This window comes from Lepus europaeus, chromosome 22 (genome assembly GCF_033115175.1).
Source record: "Lepus europaeus isolate LE1 chromosome 22, mLepTim1.pri, whole genome shotgun sequence".
NCBI lineage: Eukaryota > Metazoa > Chordata > Mammalia > Lagomorpha > Leporidae > Lepus > Lepus europaeus.
The window spans coordinates 33044637-33069064 of NC_084848.1; the positions used below are offsets into that span (position 1 = coordinate 33044637).

Sequence of the window (24428 nt, forward strand, 5' to 3'; positions counted from 1 at the left end):
CCCCACCCCCAAAAAAACACTTAAAAAAAAAAAACAAAAAAACAAAAAACTAGGTATCTTCTCCCAGTGGCTGGTATTCCATAAGCCTAACCATGCTAGAAGGATCCAGGTATGTTCTCCTACTAAGTAGTGTAATAAAAAAGCGTCATTTGGTTCATAAAAAAAGAAAAAGTGTTATTTAGTGCAATTAAAAAAAGGCTAGCTTTGTTTTGTGCAAATATTCCCCCAAAAGGGTTATTCTCATACAGCTTCTATACCTCCTTATGCAATAGGACCACAGAAGACTCAGTAGACTGCCAGGAGCACCCCTCTGTGGAGGTAAGGCTGGTCATCACAGAGACATGTCTTCTATATCAAATTTTATCCTACTTATTAGGCCACAAACTTACCAACTGGTCCCCAAAGGCATGTACATTTCTATAGGTAATTAAATAGACCCTCTTTTGCCTGGGTTTGCCATTTTAACACTGACCGTATTTTATGTTAAGTTCTAATTATTATTTGGAAACTTGACTCATGGGTATTTAAGTCTGCCTCTGATTGATTAGTAATGATAGTAACGAGTTGTCCTTTGTAGATTAAGACAACACCACTGACCCGTCTAATAGGATACGAGCTGATTGACTGTCACTGATCCATCCACACCCTGCTCCTGGTGCTTCTTGTGACCAGGGGGTCTACATGTGACCTTATCAGCCAGAGCCCCCGAAGTACCCAGTCACCAAAGGGATGCGGAATAATAGCGTTTGCTCTTCTGGCTACTTTTTGTAGATACTAACAAAAATACAAACTTTAAAAAATAAAAAGGAAAAATGTGGCTCTAACTTCTTTATTTACCTATAAATTCTAACTGGAGTTAGTAAAAGTAGGATTTGGGAGCCTTGAATACTGTAAATGATATAAAAATCACAGGATCTGTGTATTTCAGTAAAAATGCTATCTAAAATAACAGATAAACTGTGAGTTTTCAAGTAGGTCAATGATCCATGAAACTACACAAGTCAATACTGATTCACAAGGAATTCTGCTTCCTCCAAGGTGGTTTAGATAGGAGTTCTTGGCAGTCCTTAGAGATAGCCCATTCATTTAACATGACTTACTAACCAGAGTACCGACCCAAGGTCATGAGGTTCTCCAGGAGTATTTTTGGTTGTGTTCCAGCACACTGAGAAGGGACAGCGACAGAGCGCGGCGTCAAGGAGAAGGTACCATGGAGGTAAGGAATGTGTGAGGGCCTGACAACTCAGGAACATCTGCCTGAACCCACGCGAAGCAGCTCCATCTCAACACAGCTGGCTCCACCACCGGGCTGGAATGCTGCTTACGCAGTCCCAGACAAGCCCGGAAGAATCCTCTGGTCTGTAACCAAGGCCTTGGGAAAGTTGTGTCTGCAGCAGGCGAAGGCTCATGTCTGTGCTGATTCCTGCCTCCTTGAAGAGGAGCCCTCTTACCTAACGCAGGTAAGAGCAGTAACACCTCCCTGCTGTCTCCTCCAGAAAGGACCACCATGTGGTGTTTCACACCTTTCACTAATAACCTGGATTTGTTCTGCCACTTCCAAACAACAGCAACAACAACAATCAGGATGGTCACCCTGTCTTCTTCCTCCTCCTGCTTGCAGGAGAGATTCTCATGAGATCTGGCCACAAAGCAGGATAAAGTTGAGCTTCCACACTGGGGACAATTACCCTCCTGACGATGACACATTTCACCAAAGAGCTCAGGCTGCAGCGGCTTTTTCTTAGGAATGGGGAAAGAAGGGCAGAGAAGTGTTAGGAAGCAGGCCTTTCTGGAAGCAACGTGGGATTCTCGTTTGAGACCAGGATGGAAACCACAGATAGGGCACTTTGAGAGGTGTTCTTGCTTTCAGAAATCCCAATAGCATCACTAAGTACTTGAAACTACTGGCCACACAGTAATGTAAAAGTCCCAGATGCTAGGCCACAGTCTACTCACTTAGCAGCCTCTGTCTGACCTAAGACTTTCAGAGCACACATAGGTCAAGAAAAAGCATGATCACTATTTAATTGACACACAAATTATGCAGTCCTCAAAAAAAAAATCAGCTAAGCAAAACGATCATTTAGAGATGGAGAATGTGAGATCCCTAGAGGTAGGGTCACTGGCCACTGATAAATACCACGGAGAATGCTAACTGCGGCATCTGTTTTTTCCCCAGTATATGCCTTGCCTTTTACTTTATCATAACTGCCGTTGTAGCAAGCAGGGATGCTAGTTTCTTTAGCCCCCCTTCCCCCCCCCCCCCCGTGTGGGCTGGCCCAGCACAGTGTAGCCAACGCTCCCAGAAGATGTTCAGACTGCTTGGTGCACTCGCACTCTCAAAGCACTCACCTGCCTTCTCTTTGAATCAAGGTACTGCAGAATTAGCCGGGTGTTCACGTTGTGACTCCAGGTGTTTCCTAGTGCAGCTGTCACACAGCTGGATCCAGAAGAGCCTGAAATGAGACCAGACAAGGCCACAGTCACGGCTGTCCTTTTCCGGGATGGAGTTTCACTGAACAAAGTCCGGTTATCACTCGCAGCTCAGTTCATTCCCGCAAAAGTGGATGAGTTAGGGAAGAAGGAGAGGAGTTAAGGACTATGAGACTCAAAATAAAAACCAGCATGGGTTTCCTTTTGCCTCTGTGCAAGTGGCCACGATTGGCCTGAACAATGACGCAGTTACAGACAAACAAGCAGCAGCACTGTAAGGCAGTTTGGGGCCACGGCTCGGCTAGCAACACATCAAGACACTCGACGTCCAAGGCAGACAGGCACAGTGCTACTCCACAGAGTAAGAGCCACTTACAAAGAGGTCTGATGGAGTTGTTAGACTATCAGCTTGATAAGAGTCTTCATCTCAGGTTCTCTTACCAATGTGGAAATGGGGACATGTACATAGAAAACACTCTTGCCCTCCCAGCTCTCATATGCACACTTACCCAACAGAGAACTCTGGAAGATCTCAACAGGTCCTATCTAATCTGGTTTAGACATCCTTATGCCAAGAGAAACATTCCTTTACCTCCTCAGACTCTCCGATAAGGAGGAGGATCTGAAGGATACTTTATCTGAGCTCCTACTCAACTCCAAGTTGCACTTCAGCTACCATTTTCCATCTGTGAGACTTCATTGATCCCCTTGACACCTCCACTCCTCTTCACTCACCTTAGGGAGGCAAGCCCCCCTCCCCCCAGGGCAGCCACTTTAGAAGCAGCTCCCACTACCCTATCAAGCACATCTTGAGGTTTGGATGTGCCCACTTTGGCCTTGGTCATAGCAGGAATCCTAGCCTTCGAGGGACACAGCTGGACGTTTATGCTGCCTTGGAGGGTGCAGATGCCGTCTCTTTTCAACGAGAAGACTCAGTGCAGAGAGGCTGAAGGCTGCGGATTTAGCTAAAACCAAATGAAACCTCGAGTTTCTCATCTGTTGTCTCCTCACCAGATCACCTGATTTGCACCCCTCAGTGTGGAGTAGCATTTGGTCCTGTTTGTTTCCCAGGCCAGACGTATTTCAGGGTGGACCACTCATGCATACGGCTTAAGCTTCTGGGCTCAGATGCTACCATGCACCACCGTGGTTGGGTGATTCTTAGCTGGAGGCAATTTTCTTGGCCATGCCTAACTAGGAGTACTACTGGCATCTAGTAAGTAGAGACCGGTGACGTCACTGAACACTCTATAATGAACAGGAAAGCTCCACAGCAGTTATCCTTCCCAAATATAACAGTCATGAGATGGAGAATTCGTGGGTTGCACAGCACCAACCAGATGTATTTCTCCTAGTTCAAGCAGGTACAGGGATGAGTTAGATGTTCATCAAAAACTGGGGCTTCAACGGGGCTAGGAATTTCAGATAGAGGGAGAATTGAGTGCAGGAAGAATGAAATTTGCAGTGACCTTGGTTCATCACGCACACAATTCAAAACATGTCCAAAATAATGCAAAAACAAATCATCTGGATGGCTAATCTGATCACATCATTCCTCTCCTTTAAACCCTTCAACAGTCCTCCGTGCCTGAGGATAGAATATTAACTCCTGAACAATGCATTCTGGGCCCTTTGTCACCTGTCTGCATCACTCCCTGGCTTCCTCTCTCTAAGCCCTCTCACTGAATGGTTCACTCTGACCTCCTGACCTCTCTGTCCTCAAACTCCTTGACCTCTTGTCAGCAGTTGATAGAGCACCCCCTTCCTTGGCAACCATCTCCTGGCCTCTTCTGCTTCTCCTCTGTCACGTTAATTATTCCTCTCCCTCCTCCACCTTTGTTCTCCCTCTCTTCCTATTTGGGGACGGACCTCAGGGAGGACCAAAGTGTTTTGTCTAATAACAAATGCTGGCAGTGGCTAGGGAGGTAATACACATTAGTAAAGAAGCCAGGTATTTGACATGAATAGGTAAAAGTCCTTTACTCTCACAAAGAGATGTGCTTGCTTCCATTTAAAAAAAATGGTTTATTTATTTATTTATTTGAAAGTCAGAGCTACAGAGAGAGAGACAGAGCAAGACAGAGGTCTTCCATCTGCTGGGCCACTCTCCAGATGACAGCCACAGCCAGGACTGAGCCAGGCTGAGGCCAGGAGCCAGGAGCTTCATCCAGGTCTCCCTTGTGGGTGCAGGGATCCCAACACTTGGACCATGTTCTGCTGTGTTCCCAGGCCATTAGCAAGGAGCTGGATGGGAAGTGGAGTAGCTCAGACATGAACTAGTGCCACTACAGCACAACGCTGGCCTCTTGCATTTTTCTTATAAGATACAATCTTCTCAGTCTACTTTCATTTTCTCCCTTTCTGATACACACGCACCTACAGAAATAGCTCCCGCTATCAGAAAGCCCGTACTGCGAGGGCAATGGCGAACTACGCTTGCATTCTTAAAAACTGCTTCGTTGAGATAATTCATGTGTCATAAGTTCACTCATTTAAAGCACACAGTTCAATGGCTTTTACTTTACTCACAGAATTTCTTCGACCACTACCACAATAAACTTTAGAGCATTTCATCAACCCCTCCCAAAAAAAAAAATCCCATCTCCGTTATCCACCTGGCCCCAGCACCCCATTATCCGCCCACACAGAACAAAGAATGCATTTTTAATCTCTATGGGCTTAGTAACTGACTTTGTTAGGAGATGATAGGGGGTAGTAGGGACTGTGGTGAATTCCAGAATTCATCCAAGCTCTTAAGGGAGCAGCGCCTGCCCAGCTCCAGCTGCTGTTGTGATGTGGGATGTGTTTGTAGTCAGCCACGTTTTCTGATGTTTTCAAAGAGAAGCCAGAAATCAATATTTTAAGTGCAATCTCTTGACTTTAAAATATTAGTTTAATTGTTTTAAAACACACAAAAACATGCTTGTGAGCCAAACGAGCCTCACTCCCAAGCCTGCAGTGCCTGCTCTGTCTGGCGCGGCCTCACTGCTGACAAGGATGATTTCTAAGCATTTGACTCCACTCCGGACTTTGCTCACCACTTGTCCTCCATTCTCAGCCACAAGAACTGCATCAAAATGAACTCCAGTTCCCTATCTTCACATCAAGCGCCTCGCTGCCCACATAAAGTACTCCTTTTCTTTGTTTCTTTCTTTGACCCTCAAGTAAATCTGGTCTGACAACGTTTCATTTCCTCCCCACCCGCCTCATTTCTCCATATCCCATGTTCTTCACTTCCAATACACTGTAAGGTCCCATTGACTGAACTGCAAGCCCTCACCGATATCCACTCTCCACACTCCAGTCCTCCCACCCCCAACCCTAGCTTTTCACCTGGGGATGCCTGCTTTGGCTTTGGCTTGGGGTCCACGCTCTGTCAGTTCCTCCCCGCTAAAGCCCATCCTCTATTCCTACCGCCTGATTAACCCTCTCCAGGCACACACTCAAGCACTGACAACTAGCACACTCGCGGTGGCCCCCAAGTGCTTTGAAGGAGTTCTAAATCCTAAGCCAGGCATCGAAGGGCCTGCCACCCTGTGCACAATCTGCCTGTCCACACGTCTTCTCTTTATTCCTCTTCAAATTAGCCTTTGCTTCAACGTAATCATCTTTCCTCCAAGTCTCTCCTCATCTGAAATATCTATTTTCACACTTACAAACTCTGCTGTCTTCAAGGCCGCACCCTAAATGCCAACCTCTCTACTCATCACAGAGTTTTCCTCCTCTAAACTTCCATAATCCTTTATCTCACCCTCTTAGATCACTGCCACTTTATATCCTATAGTATGCTATTTGTGTGTGTGTGTGTGTGTATTTTTTTTTTCTTTTTACCACTCGTAATATAGATCATAAAACTATGGGAGATTTCCAGGTCTTAAGGAAGACACAGATGTTGGAGCCACATTTGGGCCAGTAGTGACTAAATAACTCCATGTAATTAAACAAATGAGAACAGTCTAAAAAAGTATGCTGGTATTTGACCATCTTCTGGTCAGGTAAGCTCCGGTCCTAATGGAGCATCATGAGGGCTAATGGGCACGGAGAAGCATCCAATGGAAATTGTGAGTGAGCAAGCTTATAAAACGCACTTTCAAAAGTGCCTACAAACATTAAACCACCATTAAACCAAGCAAGCCTTGAAAGTCAACTAAGTTAACACAGGATTTTTTTTCAAGTAGTATATGCTAGGCACTATGCAAGCCCTTGATGCAGGGAAGGCTTAAGTCCTGTTTGGGCTTCATATCTTAGTGCCATCTTTCTTGACCCTTGCAACAACTCTACCAGATACATAACATTATCATCCCTATTGACACACTGAGGGGAGGGGAGATTAAGTCACTCTCTCAAGGTCACATGGTAGGTTAATGATAAAACCAGGCCAAGTGAGTCTTAACCGCTACTCCAATTAGCCGTCTCTGGGCTCATCATTTCTCCCACGGCAAATGGCCTGTACCTCTGCCAGCCCTCAGGGGATGCCTAGACAGGGCCCAAGGAACCCAAGGACCCACCTCTGGGCTGACACTGATGGAGGAATGCTGTGAACGTCTTATCACTCATCTGAACTCTGCGGGTCACTCAGGCCCCACACTTGGCTTCCTCTGTTCTGATGTACAGTGTGATAAGCCTGGCCAAGGGGTTTCCAGAAAGACAGCACATGCCCTGGCTTGGCAAGCTATTTAGCCTTGCTCAACTGGCCCAGCAGCTGTGTTCACACAAATCAGGTGGCCTGGAACTCACCCTCTCTGGTTGGAGGCCTAAAAAAGCTGGGTTGGGACTGTAAAGACATTTCATTTCAGAGGGCCTCAGATATGGGCAAATAACTGGAAGGTGATCATGGCAGTAGGATCACCCGAGAGAAGAAGGTGGGGATGCTACCACTTAGTATAAATTTGTAACCAGATTTTCAACCAGAAAACTTAGTGGTCTTTTGATGTTCCAGCATTCCTATGAGAACACCGGCACAGACGATCAACAATGTGGTTTATGGGAAATTTAGGGGAGCAGGAATCTGCTCACTGATTTTTCTGAAAAGGTGATTTCCTGCCCAATGACCTAATTGGCCAGGAAACAGATAAGTGAATCTGTCGTATGCTCATATTCGGTGCAAGTTCTAAAAACTGGGGCACGTTCTCCTCCCTCCTGTTGGATGACTGAGATATTTATACCTGCCAAGACAGCATGACTTCATCATCTGGAATTTGGTTGATTCTAATACAAATTTTAAAAATCAAATAAATGAACTGGGCTTTGAAAATATTTTCATTATTGGGGATTTTTTTTTCCCTCGTCACTGAATTGAGCCTACAGGAATGTCTCGCTGAGTGACATGGGGCAAACCTAATTTATTTACACTGAAGTCCAGGCTCTCTAACAAAGGCTGTGGGAACATGGATTCTTCGCTCTCTCAGAGAGTCTTTTAGGTGAGGCAAAGCACGCTCTCTCTGTGTCTGCTCACCCATCTGAAAAATGTGAAGAGCCATTCTTGCCTCCAGGCAACTGAAGGTTCTCGGGGACCCTGAGATGAAGGTGTTCCATCTGTATAAATGACAGGTGCAGGACCGGTCAAACACTCAAGAGGGAATTCTACAGGGAAAAGAAGTCTAATCACCACCTTCTCCATTTTTGCATTTTATCAAGAATTAGGCAAGACGGCTAAGTTTAGGAATGAAGTGGTTAAAACAACAGGCCTTGGATTCTGGACTCTTCCATGACTGATAGCTTTTGGATCCCACTCTCCACTCCTTTGCAGTGGGAGTTAGTTATGAAGACGAATCTCTGACAAGGCAAGGAGCTGCCTCCCCGCTCTGTACACACAGGGCGGAGTCCTCGTGTAATCACACTGTAGGAGGAGAGGCAGGTTGCTATGTAGCCTTGATTTCCAGCAAGGTACAAGGCCTCTGGTACCATCCTGTGTCAGTATGTAGCAGGGCCTGGTGGAGAGCCCTTGATGGGAAAGCTCCTTTTCTGAAAACATCTCAATTTATGACTCCTGTGCTAAGCATTTCTGGGCGGTCAGACTGAATCTCCATTGCATTGCAGAAAAGTGTTTGCCCTTAGCAAAAGGGTCAGCTTTAAAAGAATAGACTTTTCCATGTTTAAAAAAAAATGAAGAAAACAAATCCGTGACTCCCAGATTAGGAACAGAAGGGAAGGAAGAGTTCATGGCCACAGAAGACTGAATATTGTGAATATTTGTCCCTTCAGATGAAAAGCAATTTATTGGGACTAGAGAGAGGAAATTTTAAAAACAGAATAAAAATACTTACAAATGTTTCCAGAACTGGCGTAAGTCCAGAGATTAAGAGGGTAGGTTACCACTGGGTGGACATTTTTTTTTTCTTATCTCTTATCCTCCAGTTCTATGCAATGCATGGTGGCCTATGCTTAGTTGTAGGAGCCAATAACCACCCACCACCACTTTCTTTCCAAAAAAAGAAAAGGAAGAAGAAGAAGAAAACAAAGCAGTGACTCCTGGAACAGGAAAGGCAGAGTGTCAAAGACAGAGAAATCCATCTGAGGGTTCCTTCTCCACAAGGCAGCAAAAGCCAGGACTGGGCCAGGTCAAAACCAGGAGCAGCCAGGAGCCAGGAACTCTATTCAGGTTTCCCCCATGGGTGACAGAGGACCAAGTACTTGAATCATCGTTTGCTGCCTCCTGGGTGTGTTCGCAGGGAGCTGGATTAGAAGTGGAGCACCCAAGAGTCGAACTGGCACCCCGATATGGGGTGCTGGCAAACCAGGCATCGTCTTAACCCACTGCACCACAGCACTGGTCCAAGACCCCAGAGGTCTGCTCCTGACTCAGCGTGGGTGTCTACGGAGACCAGGTGGGCAGAGGAGCACGGGGTAACGAAGAACATCTGTGTGGGCCCCAGGATCCACGGCTTACGTCACCTCTCTGAGAATCAGTTTTCTTAGCCGTGGCAAGAGAGAGTTGTTCAAAACAATCTCCAGGGTTCCTGTACTAAAAGCTCTGAATCTATGGTACTTGAATGACAGAGGGTTCTTCATGCAGGACCTCACTTTCCCCAAGGAGCTTGGGAGTTCTCTACTTCGTGTGCTGCCCCACCCAGCGCCCGTGTAAGAGTGCAGACAGGTGGGTCTTTTCCTGGGAGCAGGTTTCTTTCCAGACTAGGGTTTCTCTTAGCCCATCCTGCCTGTGAAAATCTTAGGATGGATAAACAGTTGTTGGCCAGTGGCCACGTCCCAGCAAACACTACTTCCTAATAACAAAGTTTAAAGATGGGAGTCTGAGCATGAGAGTAAAGATTAGAAGGGATTATCATCCATTAAATTCAGATTCTCCTGGTTTGTTTTTTTAAGATTTCTTATTCATTTATCTGAAAGACAGAGCAAGAGAGAGAGAGAGAGAGAGAGAGAGAGAGAGAGAGAGAAAGACAGTGAGAGAAAGAAATATATTATTTATTGGTTCACTCCCCAAATGGCCACCAGAGCCTCAGGGCTGGACCAAGCTGAAGCCAGGCGCCAGGAACTCCATCCCAGTCTCCCATGTAGGTGGCCAAGGCCCAAGCACTTGGACCATTCTCCTTTGACGTCCCAGGTGCATTAGCAGGAAGCTGGATCACAAACTGGACATCGAGGACTCTAACTAGCACTTTGCTATGAGAAGCCTGTGCCATAAGCAACAGCTTAATCTGCTGAACCACACATACCAGCTCCAGTTCCTCCTGTTTAAAACCAGGTCATGGAGGTTGCTGAGCTGAGCATTTGTTTACTATTGGGTCAACCATTTGCACTGGGAAAGTGACTGAGAATCTTAGTTACCTCTAAGGGAAGTAGGAAAAGGACTCAGTTCTTCCCCAGAGTTCCCAGAGTGGTCTATGCTACCTCTGTGGGTGGACCGCCAGCTCTTGTCCTATTCAATGGCGAAAGACAGAATTTTAGCCATCAAAGGTACAGCAGATGAGTAGGTTACAAAAGAAGGAGGTGGACTGGCTAGGCTAGGCTACTATTAAGGATTGAGATGATCCACATGCTCCAGGAGGCCACAGGGCAAAGGGATCAAATGAGAGTTTGGGATGGGCTCAGACATCCATCCTCCAGCAAATTAATTTCCTTGGGGGCTCGCAGCTCACTCACTGGGATGGGGAGCCAGCTGTATTTAGTGCATACTCTACTTCCTTGGGTCTCTAAAATTGACAGTGGTCTGTAGGTCAAGTTCCAACGGAAGTTATATTTCTGACCTAGCTCTATAAATAGAGCACTGGAAAAAACCCATCAGCTGCAATGGCCCCGGGACCACACGCTATCTATTAAATAAGTAACCGCAGTATCTGTGCTACCATTTTAGATGAGAGAAAAAATACATCTTTTGTTATTTATAATCTCCTCAGCTTTGAGATTCTCAAAATATTTTAAAGCTATTAGTCTGCTTTGAGATTTACAAATAAAGGATCTGAGGCATAAAACCACGTAGTAACTGCCTCGCCCGACACCATCTGCCCACCAGGGAAGGTATTCACTGCTTCCCTTTGGTAGAGAAGAAAACCTCATTTCCAGTGTTTCTTGGCAAGAGGTGAAAGGGGGTGAATATAGTCCAGTCTTTACTTGTACAACACACCCAGGCCAATCCAAGGCTCAGCAAAACTCATTACAGAGGAAGGTAAGAAACACGAAGCGAAGACAAGAAAAGGTGGGGGCCACCAGGGAGCTCGGAATACAAGGGTTGGGAACTGGATTAATCTCCCACAGAAGGAGGTGGAGCACAGGTTGGGGTGAGCTAATCACTAGGATAAAGTTGGTATGCACCAGCACAAATCATCCAAACAGCTCCACTAGCTTTGGTATGGGAAGAAAATACTTTAAGTTTCCCAGAGTCTTAGAGTGATTATGCAAGTTATCATCCAACCAGGACACTTGAATATGACATGGGGACGTTTCCGTAAGTATTCTGGGTTAACAGAGATCGTTTGGGACCGTTGTGGACAAACCACAGCGTATGGTTGCCCTGCAGGGATACCATGTAGAAACGGCGCAGATTCACGGAGTGAGGATGCCCACTCTTCAAGAAAACACTCAGTGTGGAGAGCATCCTAGTGGCTTCTCTGACGTGTCCGCAGTGACAGTCAGGATCTCCAGCTAAGAACAACAGCTGGCTTGAGGAGAGAGCTGGAGCACCTGAATAGACGGCAGCAATGCAGCTGGACATCTGGCATAGTGGTTAAGATGCTGCTCGGGACACCCACATCCCACCCTGGAGTGCACGGGTCTGAGTCCCGGCTCCACTTCTGATCCCATTTCTTGTTAAGGTGCACCCTTGGAGGCAGTATGTGATGATTCAAGTAGCCGGGTCTCTGCAACCCGTGTGGAAGACCTGGATGGGGTTCCTGATTCTTGGCTTCAGCCTGATCCAGGCCCAGCTGTTGTGGGCCTTTGGAGCATGCACCAGTAGAGGGAAGAGCTCTGTCTCACTGTCTCTGACTCTCTCTGTAAAGGAAAAGAGGGGCCGGCACCGCGGCTCAATAGGCTAATCCTCCGCCTAGCGGTGCCGGCACACCAGGTTCTAGTCCCGGTCGGGGCGCCGGATTCTGTCTCGGTTGCCCCTCTTCCAGGCCAGCTCTCTGCTGTGGCCAGGGAGTGCAGTGGAGGATGGCCCAAGTGCTTGGGCCCTGCACCCCATGGGAGACCAGGATAAGCACCTGGCTCCTGCCATCGGATCAGCGCAGTGCGCCGGCCGCGGCGGCCACTGGAGGGTGAACCAATGGCAAAGGAAGACCTTTCTCTCTGTCTCTCGCTCTCTCACTGTCCACTCTGCCTGTCAAAAAGAGAAAAAAAAAAGAAAAAAAAAGGAAAAGAGGAAGGAAGGAAGGGGGGGGAGGGGGAGGGAGGGCGAGCAATCTCCTTCTACCAGCTCAGCTCCCCATTCTCCAGGGCGCCATGTCCCTGAATCTTTTTCCAATAAATCAACTTCCCTCCTGCTAACTTCTATTTAAGGGGGGGGGGGGGGGGAAGACTCTGAATAGTGATTTGCAGCTAAGTCTCCTACCCTTTGAAAAGCACTTTTTAATTAAAAAATAAACTTAGAGAAAACCCATACCATCCCAATGCAAATGCTCGCAAAAATAAAACAAAGGAAACAAAACCTCAACCGTTGAAAGAAATCCAAAGCATTTTCTTTTTGCATTTAGGCTTCATTCAAGTTAAGCCAGGAAGATGCATACATGATGTGTTTTTTCTTTTTTTTTTTTTTTCCACAGTGTGCTCTGTCTGCTCTCTGTGAATTCCTCCAACATACCAATCAGCTGTCTCGGTGTGAGCTTCACTCTTCTCTCCCATGTAGCCTCTGAGGCGGGAGGAGGACGCCAGAGCTGGAGCGAGTCTTGTGTTTTAGACATGGCCATCCATCTCATCTGTTGACCATTTGGTATCTGTTTCAGGGGACACTGGCTGAGGCAGGAGGCGTACAGCTGCTGCTTCTGGTCTCAGATCGCTACAGCCCCGACTGCTAGGAAAAGAAAAATCACCCTCCAATGTGTGCATCCAGCCAACTGCACGCAGAGAGAGCCAGGAAGGATGAAAAATGGGATGTCCTTGACTGGTCGCTCCTCCTGGGGAGATGTCAGCTATAGTGGAGTAAGATCTGGTGGCTCTGCCTATCCAAGTTTGGGCAATGGAAAGCCAGGTGACAGCCCAGTGGACCGGAAAGCAAGGGGTCACACTGTGGGTCATGCGGTCTGCCTTCGGGAAGTCGGGTCCCAGGGCACAACCAGGACTGGAAGCTGCCGCCCACCAAGGGCCTTGGCTGCTGTGGGCTTTGGCCTGCGGAGGGGTGGTCTCACCTCAGGCCCGCACTGACCACTGGCTCTCGGCAAGCAGCAAGGACAGCGGATTAAGAGCAATGCTGCTGTTTATCAGGATGTGTGTTCTTGAAGAAAAATATTTCTCTGAAAGCCTCAATAGCTTAAAAAAAAAACCATCAATGCAAGGAGACATTTCGACTAAACACAACGTCTAATCCTGGACCGAATCCTGGACGACACTGCCATAAGGACATTGTCCTGACACCTGGAAAAGACTGCATGTTGCCAGTGTATGAAATAGTAGTATTGTTTCAATGCTAATTTCCTGAGTGAAATAACTGTATTATGGTTATGTAAGAGAAGTCATGTTCAACCTACTCTCAACTGGTAGAACTAAGATGAAAACATATTAACGTGATAAAAATAAATTTGTAGGGGTGGGTGGTTTAGTGCAGTGGTTAAGACAGCACTCGGGAGTGCTTGGGTTCAAATCCTGGCCCTGTGTCTTTTTTTTTTGCTTTAGATTTATGTATTTATTTGAAAGGCAGAGTTACAGAGTACACGGGGGTGGGACAAATAGATACACACACACACACGCACACACACAGATATCTTCCATTCTGGTTCACTCCTCAAATAGCCACAACAACCAGGGCTGGGCCAGGCAAAAGCCAGGAGCCTGGAATTCTATCCCCAAAGACTTAAGCCATCTTTCACTGCTCTCCCAGGTGCATTATCAGGGAGCTGGATGGGAAGTGGAGCAGCTGGGACTTGGCTCAGCACCCATATGGGATGCCTGCATTGCAGGCCACAGCTTTACCAGTTGCTCCACAGTGCTGGGCCCTGGTTAACTTTTTAAAATGCAGAATCCTGGGTCCCTTCCCAAACCCAATGAATCATAGTCTCTGGAGGCAGTGCCTGGGAATATGCATTTTTGAAAAGCTCTCTCTGATGATGCTTAACTACACTAAAGTTTTGGGGAAAATACCCACGTGTTGGGCACTTGCTGTTTTGCTTGCCCGTGTGGACTCCCCAGACCCGAGAACAGTCACGGACGCTCCTGCACTGGAACATCTCCACGAAGCGTCTAGCGGTGCGACTCCACTTCCTCGCATCTCGGAAGATGTCATTCTGGAGAATGCCCTTTGCCCAGTGCTTAAGACTCCTATCTGCTGACTTTATCACCCACCCTCCTCCCCAGGGGAACAGAGAGGGGAGACTTAAATGCTCTTAGAGCTGCCATAATTCATCTGGTTGGAGTTGCTGTCAGGAGCCACGCAAACACTGATTCCAAAAAGCTTGGTGGAGGAGGGGCGGCTGACAGCCCCAGGCATGAAACAGGCCAGGGCCGGTGACAGGGCAGGGCCTCATTCCCCGACCCTCATTAAGTCCCTCCTCGCTCATGCTCTTTGACCTGCACGTCTTCAAGACACCAAACATGGCTTGGCTCTCGGAGTTCAAGCTCCCCTTTGTTTCCTCACTGAGCGCAGAGCTGAGTCAGGCAGGAAAGAGGGTAAAGGGGAAGGGGAGAGAAGTCTTGCGCCACCTTGAACCTCCGAAGTACGTGCGTGCACCTAAGGAATGGAGGGCTGCCTTTGATCGCACTGCGCAGTCATGATTCCTGTGTCGGGGACTCAGGGAGAGACTTGACCACCCAAACCCACCTCGTTGCAGGCAGCAGAGCTGGGGCCTGAGCCCAGGCCTTCTAGGACTTTCTGGTCTCCTGGCATCAGAGAACACATCGTGGTGCAGAATGCTTTTAATTCCCACCTTGCCCAGAGTGTGCAGACTATTGCTATGCCTTCCTCCCACCCCAGCTCAACTGCCCCCTTGGGTAGGTAAAGGATCATGATAGCAATCAGGATATATTTGGGCATGCTTGGGAGGGAATGGAAGGCTCGTGTCACACAGCTCAGGGCCCTGCAGGCTCTGCACAGGGGAGAGGGGAGAAGCAGGATGCTGAAATCGTTTGGTGGAGGTGCCCCTGGTGACTTGGGCTCCCTGAGCTGTGGACAAGAACCCCCAAAGGTTTTCCCATGCTGACGAATTCATCTTGGTTGCTGAGTTCCTTCTGCATGGCTTGGATTTCCTTGACATCTGGAACTGGGCTTCCTGAGCCAAGACTAGAAGCTGCTAGACTTCTGCTTTTTGGGGTGTGCGTGGGTACACACACACGTGTGTGTGCACACGCAATGTCCCCATGGGCACCAGGCCCGATAAGGCAGCTCACAACAAGCTGGGAATCACAGGAGGGAGGAGAATTCCACTTGGGACAGAAAGGTATGGTGGCTTCCAGACCTCGAGTCAACTGGTTCCATCAGGTTGCATACTGCCCACAGCAGTGGGGGAGGGAGGGAAGGGCAGGTGTCTCAGGCACTGGAGATGACCTTCCTCGAACTTCCCCAAGTGTCCATTCACAAGAGTGTCTTGTCAGTCAAGTACTTTCAGGCAGCCTCCTCATGGTGGGAGAGGGAACTAAGGAACACAACGTGCTGATGCCAGCAGGGCTATTTTAATGTGGGGGAACTGGTTGTGGTGGGCAGCAGGCAGTCAAGACACTTCTGCAAAAATATGAATCCTTCAGCCAATCAATTTTCTTCTTCCTTGAAGGCCAGCGTTCATCCAGAAATTGGAAGGGAACTATGGGTTTACTGAAAGCGGCTAGCATCGGCCAAGTGATCAAGCCGTCCACCTCGGTGTAGTGTGTCCCACGTCTCGAACATTGCAGGGAAGAATGACAAGGTCACATTGGGGGATAATCACTAGGTTCCAGGAGCTAGGTTAAACACCTCACATACATTATCTCTGTGAGGGGAGGAAGCTGAACTGCAAAGAAAGTGATTTGCCCAAGGCCACCTGGCGAATGGCCGAGCCAGGATTTGAACCCTGCACTCTCACTCATTAATGCTCTTTTCTCTGTTTCTTTGGGCCCATTTAGAAAGTATTACAAAAGCAGGGCAGGGGCTGGCATTGTGGTGCAGCAGGTTAAGCCACTGCTTGCAAGGTGGGCATCCCGTTTAGCTACACCAGTTCAAGTTCCTATTGCTCTGTTTCCCATCTAGCTCTCTGCTATGGCCTGGGAAAGCAGCGGAGGATGACCCAAGTCCTTGGGCCTCTGCTACCCATGTGGGAGACCCGGATGAAGCTCCTGGCCCCTGGCTTTAGGCTGGGCTCTTGTGGCCATTTGAGGAGTGAACCAGCACAGATAGAAGATGTCTTTCTCCGTCTCTCCCTCTTTCTCTCTGTGTCATTCTTCCTTTCAAATAAATAAAATAAATCTTAAAAAAAAGAGTGGAGCAGACATTTGGGAGTCCTAGCTGCTGGGACACCCTGATCCGGGGTCGGAGCGCTGCAATGTTCACTCACTCACTCCAGCTCTCTGCTAGCGCAATGATGAGGGCTCAGCTGACTGGGTTCCTTCTTCCCACTCTGGCTTTAGCCTTCCCAGGGAGCGCTGTGGGCATCTGGGGAGCGAACCAGCAGATGGAAGATCTCTGTTTCTGTCTCGTTGCCTCTCAAATACATAAATAAAAATTGAACAAAAGCAAGCACTGCAAGACCGACCGTCGGTCTCCCTGTCTGGGAGGGCGACCTCATGGTGTCGCACCCCTACCCCGTTTTGCAGACACCCACTCATTTTCTTTTCCTCATTAAGTTAAATCGTAACAGTCAATGTCATCTCTGTCTTTCTAGAAAAGCACACGTTAACAATGCTCTCCCTCAGTTGTTGGGAAACTCTTTGTCATATGATAAGCTTCTAGAAACTGATCCCAAAGAAAAATGAATCTCCAGGTTTTCTCCAACTGAAAATATGTAAAATCACCCCAGTTGCCAACATCCCAACCGCCTTTCCCTCTGTGACTATAATCTCCACATCTGGTTCCTTTCTTTGCCAGAAGTCCGCGATTATATATCTTAGGACGTTTCCTTATTTTATGACATTTCTAAGTAGAATTGCTATGTTAATCATCATTATAATCCCACTGAAAATTACATGATTTCTTTTATCAGTGTTAACTCTACAGTGAAAAATGAAGGCAGCAGAAGGTAGACAGGACAGAGTGAGGAGGGCCCCGCGAAGCCAGTTGGCCCGTCTTGTCCTCCGTGACGCGGCGGTGGGATGGCAAGGTGGCAACTGGCACAGTGAGCCCTTACAAGCATGCGCTGTGTGCCATCGCTGTTCTGAGAGCTCGACACAAGCAGTTCTTCTCAGCTTAACAACAATGTGAAGTAGATACGATCTGTGCCCATTTCACAGATGACAAGGCTGTGGCTACACTGGCAGAGCTCATAAAGGGTAGGGACAGGATGCAAACCACGACCGTGAGGAGCAGCCAAGGCTGGGAGCCTCGGTTCCAGACGGTCCTCAGGTCAGCAGCTGAGCTCGACCTTTGTTTTTTTGTTCATTTTTTAGATTTACTATTTATTTGAAAGGCAGAATTACAGAGTGAGGGAGAGGCAGAGAGAGAGAGAGAGAGAGAGAGATAGGGAAAGAGAGAGATTCTATCCATTGGCACTCCCCAAATGGCCACAGGAGCCAGGCCTGGGCCAGGCTGAAGCCAGGAGCTTTATCTAGGTTTCCCACGTGGGTGCAGGGGACCAAAGACTTGGGCCATCTTCTGCTGCTTTCCCAGGCGCATTAGCAGGCAGCCGGATCGGAAGTGAGGCATCCAGGACTCAAACTGCTGCCCATATGGGATGCTGGCATTGCAGATGGCTACTTTAACTGCTCTGGCCCCCGAGCTTCACTCTGACAATGGAGCACCAAGGACGGCCTATGAAGTGTTCATGACGTTGCCACAGAGTCATCTTGATAGAAACAGAGCTGTGTGCTAAGAAATTGTGGAAGTAAAAGATTCTGTCCTCATTATTCTTAAGGAAAATGCTGTGCCCAAGGTCACTAAGTCACTGGGACAAACACCCCCCGACATCCATGCCCTGGAGCTGGGATCCTGGCTTCACCCAGGGAGCACTGGAGACCCCCCTGCCTGATTCCAGCCACCTCTGATGCTGTCTATGGCTCTGTTCAACATGGATAGCTTCGTAGCAGCCCTGGCCCCAAATTAAAAACAGCACAACGGGGGTGGGCGTTTAGCCTAGTGGTCGAGACATCGACCCAGCCCTGCATCTCACATGGGAGTACCTAGGCTCTATACCTGCCTCTGGCTCCTGGCTCTAGGTTCCTCCAGTGATGGCTCAAGTAGTTGGGCTCCTGCTACACATGTGGGAGACCAGGACTGAGTTCCCTGCGCCTGGCTTCAGCCTAGCTCCAGACCAGTCCAGTCCTGGCCATGGTGGGCAACTGGGGAGTCAGTGGAACCAGCAGATAGGAGCTCTGTCTCTCTCTGCCTCTGGCGTAAAAACCTAAAACACAACACAACAACGACATCATGGCAGCAAGAACAAAAGAATAATAGTGATGAGTGGTGGAGAGACTTTGAGGATGTTAAGACGCCCAGGTGGGGGCTGGGTAGAAGGTGGGCTTCCTCATCAGAGGGGCCGGGGGCTGCCAGTAGCAGCCTAACACGGAAGTGTCTTTCTGTTCTCTCCCTCCCCTTCCCTACGAAAAGAATACCCCCGGATAATCACAAACTCCGAAAGGAGGAGGCCCTCTCTTCAAAAATAAATTTACAAAAATAAAACCTCAAAAACCCCCAGTGGTTGCAAAACAGCTTTGTCTGCGGGAGGGGCCAGTTTTATGCGGCTCATTTCATAGGATCTGGGTCGGGGGTGGAGAGGGGAGAGATGAGAGGGAGAAAGGATGGGCGCACACAAGGAGGGGAAGCAGGGGAGGAGGGGATAAAGGAGGAGGAATTGAGGGTTTTAAAAAGCAACATTGTCCAGAGAGGTGAAAAGGAGCAGATGGCCGTGGAGAATGTGGCCCTCAGAGCTCTGAGAAAGGGGCCGTGCTGACAGATCTCGCTGTTTCCCACTGCCGCCTGAATGTTCTGGTGCGGGGAGCCGAGGCCAGTGCAGGGGACAGAGCTCTGTTCCCAGCGGCTCACTGGGGAGCGGCGGGGCGGGGAGGCAGGCAGCTGTGCCCACTGCGGGTGACAGCAGGGACCTGCGGGGTCCAGAGCCTTCTCTCTGGCCCAGCCCGGGGAGGTCTTTGCCCTGGCAGAGGTGAAGGAAGGGACAGGAGCCAGGCCCCGAAGTCTCGGCATCCTCCCCTTGGGGGAGGCACGTCTGGGAAAAAACACAAACCTTGGGAGAGGGAAATGAAGGACTCCGAATGTTTGCAGAGAACCGAGCGGCTCAAACTACAATAAACAAGAAATCTGGGGCTCGGGGAAAAGGTCAGAGAATCCCGCCAAGTAAATCCCCTATTGTTTCGCGGAGTCTCAGGACAGAGGAGTGGCTGGCTGGCTGGCTGGCTGGAGAAAAACGCAAAAATGAGTTGGTGGCAGACTCGGGAAGGGGTTCAGGGGTGGGTCTCGCCCCCAGAGACGTGCAGATCTCCAGGTGGGCTGGCCTGGCAGGACAGGGCAGAAGAGGGGCAGATGGGGCCCTGGCGCCAGGCGTTGTGTCTGTGCCCATGGGGACGGAACTCGCTGTCTGCAGCTATGCCCCTCTGGACAGCTGATACTGGAGACGCGAGTCACTGCCCGGCAGCACTTGCTGGGACCAGCTGGTGAGCCTGTCCTTCTACAGGGAGAGACAGAGGCATGCAGGGCAGGTGCAGTTGGGAACAGTCCACAGAACACGATCGTGCCCCACGGCATTCTGACCTCACCTTACACCTTTTAGAGAGGACCATGAGAAAGTTCAGTACTGCTGCTACCCATGGGGAAGGAGCCACCTTCTTCCTGGTTGACCAGTTGGCCCACAGAGGGCTGCACAAACTCAAAACATTTCTCTGGTTCTGATTTTCTCCTTGCTCTTCTTCCTTGGCACTGGAGATGAGAGAGACTTGAACTTGGGGCAGAGGGTCTTGCAACAGTGGGCACAGGTTTGGAGAAACAGAAGCCTGGTCAGAACAGTCACTTGGAAGCACCTCCACACGGGTCAGGCCCCTCAACATCTCTCACCTGACCCCTTTGTGGGAGTGAGGGGGAAAAACAAGGGGCTCTAACTACACGTAGTGACCTGGCAGATTCGCCTTCACCTGAGACTAGGTCTTCGTTCCCCAGGATGAAAGAGGATGCCCCCACTTTGCACTGCACATACATTTGAGTCAGGCAGAAAATTCCCATGGAGCAGCACAGAAAAAAAAAAAAAAAAAAAGATCAACCATGATAAAGACCTTGCCTTTCATTCCCCCTGCTTCATCCAAATCGCTCCCCAGGCGCTTTCGATTTAGAAGCTCCACTAATCAACCTTATAAACAGCAGGCCCAGCCTCTGCATAGAATTACTTTGTATAGCTCCCAAGTGAAATTACCCTGTGGGAGAGAAGATGCCCAAGGCTTTAACAATCACGACGTAACACAGCTTCGGGAGAGAACAGAAGACAAGCACACTCTGACATCCCAATTGAAACTCCAGTCTGGGTCCCACATAGAAAGAATGTAATTACCTTTCCTGGGTTGACGGTGCACTAAAGAAATTGGAGAAGTGGGATACCTATTAGGTCCCCACTAATCCTCCTCCGAAATTCAAAGCAGGGCTAGGCCCTGGAATTCATTTCTGAGTATTCTTACTCTCCACTATTGTGAAACAGCTCCATTGATAAGTGCTTCCAGCTAATAATGGCTTCTACTCAGCTCGGCCCTCCTCTTTCCCAGCGGCTCAAAGCACTTTACAAATATCACCTCATTATTCTTTATAGCACTCAAGTGAGCCTGATAGGTGGAAGGCTTCATTATCTTTCCTTACCAACAGGGGAAACAGACAAAGGAAGAAGAAGTGACTGTTGAGGCCAGCAGAGCAGAGGCCGGACTGGGAGGGAAACCCAGCCATCCTCCCAACAGCAGAGTGTGCACGTGGCCTTTCTGCTGACAGTGTGGACAGCGCGGGATCCGCCTGCTCTGGGCTGTGTTGCAATCCACAGGTCTGCGGAGCTGGGGCAAAGGGCACACAGAAAAGGAGATGCCCCACTCGAGCAGGGTCTTAGCGCGTCCATCGGACAGGTTTCCTTGCCTCAGAGTCCTGGGCGCCCTCCAGGGAAAGAGGTGTTCAGATGACGGAATCTCGAAGGTTCCCTCCAGCTCTTTAGCGAGCCAAGGCAGTGAGCGTTTCAAGAGAGGGGGGTCTCCTCTGTGGCCAAGTCCCTCCTGGCCAGGAAATAGCGCTCCTGTCTCTCTGTGGAGCTCTTTGTGTTGCCCACGAGCGACCCAGGGTTCAGCAAGGATCAGTCATGGCAAAGCGGAGGGGTAACCCTGGGGCATCAAGGCCAAAGGACTAAGGAGAGAGACTGACATGGTCAGGGAGAGAGGACAGAGAGGTCATCAAAGGCGGAGCAGGCAGCCAACTGCCTTGGCTGTGCCCCCGTCCCCGTGCTAAACAAGGGCTCTCCTTACGTTCCATGGAACCTACAACTCTCCCAAAGCATAAGAAGGACCCAGAGAAACAGCGTTTGCTTGGGATTCTCTGGATACAGGATTCACTGCCAACCCCCAAACCTATGGGAACAATGCACTGCCCCCAGGTCCCCTGTAGCGGGGGTTTTCCATTGAAACAGAATTTCATTTTAATGAAATAACAGGGATGCGCCTTCTTCAAGTTAATTAAAACCGGATTACAGGGGGTGGTTGGTTGCATGGTTTTCAAATTGTGATGCCTGAGCCTGTAGCATTTCACCTCCCTGACCAACCTGTAGCATTTCACCTCTCTGACCGAGACTTTCTTTGCCTAAAAGACGCTTTGCTACTCTCCATTTGCCACAAAGGGAGTTAGAGACGGGACACTGAGTAAAACCAGCATTTGTTTGTAGGAGTCTATGAAACCAGAATAATGACCTAAGGAAGGGTTTTGGGTGATGGGCTGAACGCAGTTGAATATAAAGGACTGACTGTGTAGCCGCCAGAAAGAAACACATTTTTGTAATAATTGAGTTGTGTCTATTGGCCTGGCCTTGTTTGCATTCGCCATGGGAACTGAATCAACAAGTTTGCTTGCTTTTCTTTCGGTGATTATACTGCATGTTCCCCACTTCCCCACCCCCACCCACAATGCAGGGTAAAGGGAATAGAGGATAAGTATCGCCTGCAAGTCAAAGGTAAAATAATAACAATAGGCAGAATTTTATTTATCTCCACGTCCAGCTGTAAAGGCAACCGGTTGCAAGCTCTATTCCATCTGCTCTCTCGGAGGGCCTCGGCCTGCCCTTGGGGAACCTTCTTTCTGGGAAGTTCAAGAGTTTCCAGGATTAGCTCAAGTCCCGAGGCTGCCAACTGTGACAATCTACAAAGCTCTCTTAGGGAATGATTCAGCCCCCACGTCTGCTCAGGGCCAAGAGGGTCCCCAGTGAGCTGGAGACATTCTCATTTCCTGGACCTAGTGCCTGATGTAAGTTGAACCCGGAAGGATTTTGGAAGGGCGAGCTCCAGCATTTCTGCGTGCTAACGGCTCCACAACTGATATGTGTGTGACAACAGACATGTAATTAAAACTGAAAAGCAGGGGTTAAGAGGTCATCAGAAACAAGTACAGGAAAGAATGTTGCAATAAGAAAGCCAGCGAGCCAGCGAGCCAGCCAGCCAGCCTGGCAGACTGAATGACAATTGATCTCTGCCACCCAATAACTCTGGAAGAAGGGATCCTACGCATATCTCCTGAACCGAACTTCGGAATGCTCCAGCAGAGGCCAAGGTTCCAGCACTGATGAGTAAAATGCCAAATCCCTCTCTCTCCGAGTTGGGGAAGAAGGAATCACGATGTTGAACTTACTGTCAGGTGGCTGAAGAAAAGGAAGGCCCTGGATCCTACCAGGGCCGCACCAGGGTGGGGTCAGAGGCCGCCCCAACCCTTCCTCCATCCCCTCAGTAGGGCAGACATCTCGGGAGGCAGTGACACACCAGAGTGAGCTTCCAGCTTGGTTCGGTGACTTCCGTAAGCCTCAGTTTCCCTGTTTGGAAAACGAGGATGCGGGACTAGGGGGCCTCTGGAATTCCTTCCCCCTCGGATACGCCCTGTGACGGCTGTGTTTCTGGAGAGACGGCCCAGCGGTCAAGGCAGAGACAGGACTGGCCAGCATCTGAGGAGTCTCCTGCATCAGCAATCCGAGCTTTACTGGCTAATGGGAATATTACTTCTCTCACTCCAGCAGGGCAAAGTGACTAATAGAATAGCAGTGTTCCAGGTGCCCTCACTCAGGAAAACCCACTGGGATATGCTGAAAAATAGTTTTGTGTGGGTAAGAACCTAGATCCTCCCAAAATATCAAGATTTCACAAGCAAAGCAAACCTATAACAGGTTAAGCTCACAGTGCAAACTTCTAGGAAGTACATGGGTAGCTTTTTAAACAAATCACCAAAATACCAAGGCATAGATATTTTTTTTCCTCTACCCCAGATCTGCAATCTAGTTTTGACCCAGCTCAGCAACTATATCCACAACAACGGGTTCCACAATGTTAGCTGCGAAAAATTCAAGAACCGTCAGCAGCTCCAAGGAACTTTTCATTCAAGGCCTCCAAAATGTTATGTAAGTATTATTTCTTATGATCCCAAACAGATGTGGAGATGGGACTCCCCATCTGAGGAATAAGGAACATTTTACAGACTTGTCTCAGGTTATGGAATGAGCTAGGGCTTGAACGGACTCCAGCGAGCCACTCTCAGAATCATCCAGTTCCTGATGTGCTGTACATTAGCTGACCTACGTTGCAAATGGTAGAGAGAAACTCAGAAGGTTCATTGAGCAACAAGAGGCCCAGGTTGGGCCCGAACCCCAGAATTCTCTAGCAACTCAGTGGGCCATTGGCTTCGCAACTTTATTTGAACATCTGGAAGCCTGACCAGAAGGGACCAAGCTAAATCTCTCAGAAATGATTAACATAAATACGAATTTGTGTGACTGACCTAAAAAAGAAAAAGCAAAAAAATTCTGTTTTTCTGTATTACCTCTCGGGTCAGTTCACAATGCAGCCTCCTTCAGACACACCAATGTTTAGGATATCTGATAGATCTGATGTATTAAACACAAAAGCAGAATACAAGGAAGTATGTACATTAAGGTGTAATTAAAAAACAACATGTTTGTATACACAGAAAAGTAACTAAAATTACAAACACTGATAGTGTCTTTCTATAGTACATTTATAATCCTTACTTTGCTTTTTGGCTACCTCTATTT

At 48.6% G+C, this 24428-nt stretch overlaps 1 protein-coding gene across 6 annotated transcripts in view; it reads right to left on the reverse strand.

Annotated features, from left to right (window-relative positions):
- The window catches only part of RAD51B (RAD51 paralog B), a 636755-nt gene that overhangs the window by 52522 nt on the left and 559805 nt on the right, over positions 1-24428 (reverse strand). For all 6 annotated transcript variants that reach the window (XM_062181435.1, XM_062181437.1, XM_062181432.1 and 3 more), the window contains one exon: positions 2353-2456. In XM_062181435.1, coding sequence (XP_062037419.1) covers positions 2353-2456 — 104 coding nt within the window. The remainder of the gene's footprint in view (positions 1-2352; positions 2457-24428) is intronic.